This window comes from Limulus polyphemus, unplaced genomic scaffold, assembly GCF_000517525.1.
Source record: "Limulus polyphemus unplaced genomic scaffold, Limulus_polyphemus-2.1.2 Scaffold325, whole genome shotgun sequence".
In the NCBI taxonomy this organism is placed as follows: Eukaryota; Metazoa; Arthropoda; class Merostomata; order Xiphosura; family Limulidae; genus Limulus; species Limulus polyphemus.
Window position 1 is genome coordinate 295,010 of NW_013665935.1, and position 3,531 is coordinate 298,540.

Below are 3,531 nucleotides of genomic sequence, written 5' to 3' on the forward strand. Positions count from 1 at the left end.
CAAAAAACAAACAAACAAAAAACAATAAACACCATTATACTAGTGGAAACTCTTCGTTTTATTAAAGTAAACAATGTGTATATTTATAACAGCTTTATTATCATTGATTATAGTTTTACAAGCCGCTAAAGAAAAAACTGCTATGAGTATTTTACTGAAACCTGGACAGTAGTCGTTCTCTGTCTATATATGTACCTAAAAGACTACAAGTCGTACACTATTTACCCGTGTCTGTAGATTTACCAAAAACTACAAATGTCTCTCTATCTCACTCTGTCTGTATATCTACCAAAAATCTACTTATCTCTATCTACCTCTGTTTGTATATCTACTAAAAACTACAAATCTTGTATTTTTTATGATTGTTTTCTAGACTGCCGTGATGTCAAGCAACGTTCTTTTGGCCTTTGTTTGCTCACTTGAAGATGTTGAACATGCAGAGTTGGAATCCATTAAAAACATCCAGGAATGGCCATCAGAAACTGAGGTTGCAGAGCAATATTCAAACCCCTCGTTTACCCCATAAGGAGTACGTGAAACTATGGGCTTTAAGCACTAACTATACTTTGAACAAATTGGTGATTTTTTTAAAGTGTATCCTGTAAAATATGAAAATTAGCACTGAATTGTACAGGAGGTGGAAAACACGTGTTGGATGAAAAAAAATGCCGTCATAGCTGAGGAAGAAAAAAGAATACTCTAAGCGTTTTCATTCTGTTGGAAAAATAAATTAAAAGTTTTTAAAAATTTGATGTGCCAAAGATGTGAGAAAAGCGCCCTCTTCTTTAGAAATATACGAATCTTATTTGTTTCTGTAATGCATAAAATTTTGAAGCTTCATTTTTTAGGACTTTTTTTAGCACATTAAACGTAAGTTCTTTATTATTCATATTAAACGCATGTGTATGTATGTATGTGTGTATTATATATATGTTTAAAATGAAATACATAAATACATTTATTTATATATATATATATATATATATACATTTTTTATATACATAAAATACGTTATTTACACAGCTTCTTCATAATTATTATTTTCGCAAGTGATATTTTAATGATCTTTCACCTAATTCGTGTGATCAGCTTTTTTGTTTACCATTTGCTAGTAAATGATTTGCTGGAAAAAAAGACGTACTAAACTTAGCTGGCGGAGAATTGGTCAAAATACGTAAATAAAACATTTAAAGTTCAGAGTGTGACTCGAAAATTTTGTGAATAAAAAATCTGTTTTTTTTTTGTAACTGTAACATTTATAAAATTACATTACATATATATTATATAGGTAATATTACGTATGTGGATATATGTACGTTTGTAAATATAGTGTTTAATTTTCTACTTTCCTCGAAGATCTATAATATAGTTATGCATAAATATTATATAAGTATATTATGTATCTTTTTGCTGTTGGTATTGCTAAAGACGTAACTTATACCTTACTTTCTCCTACAGCAATTGAATATTATGTATTTGTTTCTTTGTTCTTCTTATTGGCGTTTTAATTAACTCCATTTGTTAAATGCATATAAAAATTGGTTGATAAAAAGGTTTTTTACATGAATATTGAAAATATATTTGACCAGAACTTGCACTGAAATCAGTTCTTCCCCACTGTTGATTTAAAACATATTAGTTCTTGTTCTATAGTGATAATTTTCAAAATATGAGAGAATGCAATAATAATTTTCTTGTTGATAATCGACCTACAATTACAATGTACAACATGCCAGTTATTTCCATAAAAAAAGTTCCCTGGTGGGACAGTGGTAAGTCTTCAGATTTACAACGCTAGAATCAGGGGTTCGATTCCCCTCGGTGGACACAGCAGATAGCCCAATGTGACTTTGTTATAAGAACACACTCATTCCATAAAAAGACATATCGTATTAGAAACTTCAATAATATCGTCTGTTTTGAATTCATATAAATAAATTTCTGGGTTTGTAGTTGATTCTGTTAACAAATTTCGAGTTTTTTTCATCTGTTTCACTTCATATCCTCATTTTAAAGTTATAGAACCTGATTTTTCAAACAAATATAAGGTTTAATGTTTCTTGAATTGAACACAAATAGCCTGTTGATAGATTTTTTGGCTACCATAGTCCAACCTATGAGTTCTGGTATTGAGCGAAAAGCTTCATGGTCTGTGTTTGTCTGTTTTGAATTTCGCGCAAAGCTACACGAGGGCTATCTGTGCTAGCCGTCCCTAATTTAGCTGTGTAAAACTAGATGGAAGGCAGTTAGTCATTACCACCTACCGCCAACTCTTGGGCTACTCTTTTACCAACGAATAGTGGGATTGACCGTCACATTATGAACGCCCACATGACTGAAAGAGCGAGTATGTTTGGTGGGATGGGGATTCGAACCTGCAACTCTTAGATTGCGAGTCGAGCGCCCTAACCACCTGGTCATGCCGGGCCTTATGATCTGTGACTTGTAGTAAACAAAACCTGAAATTTTATTTTACTTCCCGTATACATGTTTCACTTTTCTTGTTAAATTTCATTTCATTAAAGTTCCACGAATATAATTGATGTGAACAACAGAACGAATGAAGTTAATCGAAAAAAAAATGTATATTTTAGAGTATTCCATTTTTCGTTATGAAACTCTCGGAAAATGCAGGATCCAAAACAACTGAATGTGGAATTTAAAATCATATCATTCTTCCAATGCGTCAGTTAAAATAACTCATTAGTAAATACAAAAATAATTCGCTTTTGACCAGTTTAGGACGGTTAAACAGTTTTAAAGAGTGAAATAAAAACATTAAATCTACAATTCGTAATGGTTATATTAGTAAACACATTTGCTTATATTTACACAAAATATAAACTTGAGTTTGAGCAGCATAGATCATTATTTATACTAAGACAATTGGTTTACAACAGAATATATTAGCTACCATTGTATTAAAATATGTTGTCATATCTATTTGTGTAGTGTATAATCCTTACGCTTACTGTCATGATGAACATATCTGCATGTAATAATTTCTGTAACCGTTCAAGGTGAATACTGTAATATAATGCTATTCACATTTCATTTAATTCTATATAGAAATAAACTAGCTTTATCAATATATGGAGAGAGAAAAAGAGTGAAAATATTTCGAATCTGTTGAATTCTACCATGAGTTTGGTATAATTGTAACATATGCTAATAAGTCACTCATTGCATACATCAACGAGTTTTCGTTTCTTGTACATTTTTTTTAGTAGAGCCTAGACTAGAACTTTGTAATTAAATAATCGCCAAAAAAAATCTCATATTAACTTTATGTTTGACGACAGTTTAAAGAAGAGAGACAAAAATATTTATCTATGTTTAAAATTTTCTGATAAGTTCAGGTATTCACTATTGATTTATGCTTTTATGGTAATTCTATATTTTTTTAATTTCTTCTTATTGGATGAGAAGGTAAGACCTCCTGCACGTCAAGTGAATGCCTTACCAACTGAACTGGCGTTCTTGCTTTCTTAGTACGATTCGGGATTTAATAACCGGAGTGTTCGAAAATTA

General features: G+C 30.8%; 1 protein-coding gene across 1 annotated transcript in view; it reads left to right on the plus strand.

Annotated features, from left to right (window-relative positions):
* The window catches only part of LOC106457393, an 11,560-nt gene extending 10,664 nt beyond the window's left edge, over nt 1-896 (plus strand). The window contains exon 5 of the mRNA XM_013916803.2: nt 374-896. Coding sequence (XP_013772257.2) covers nt 374-526 — 153 coding nt within the window. The 3' untranslated portion in view covers nt 527-896. The remainder of the gene's footprint in view (nt 1-373) is intronic.
* Nucleotides 897-3,531: the final 2,635 nt, after the last annotated feature.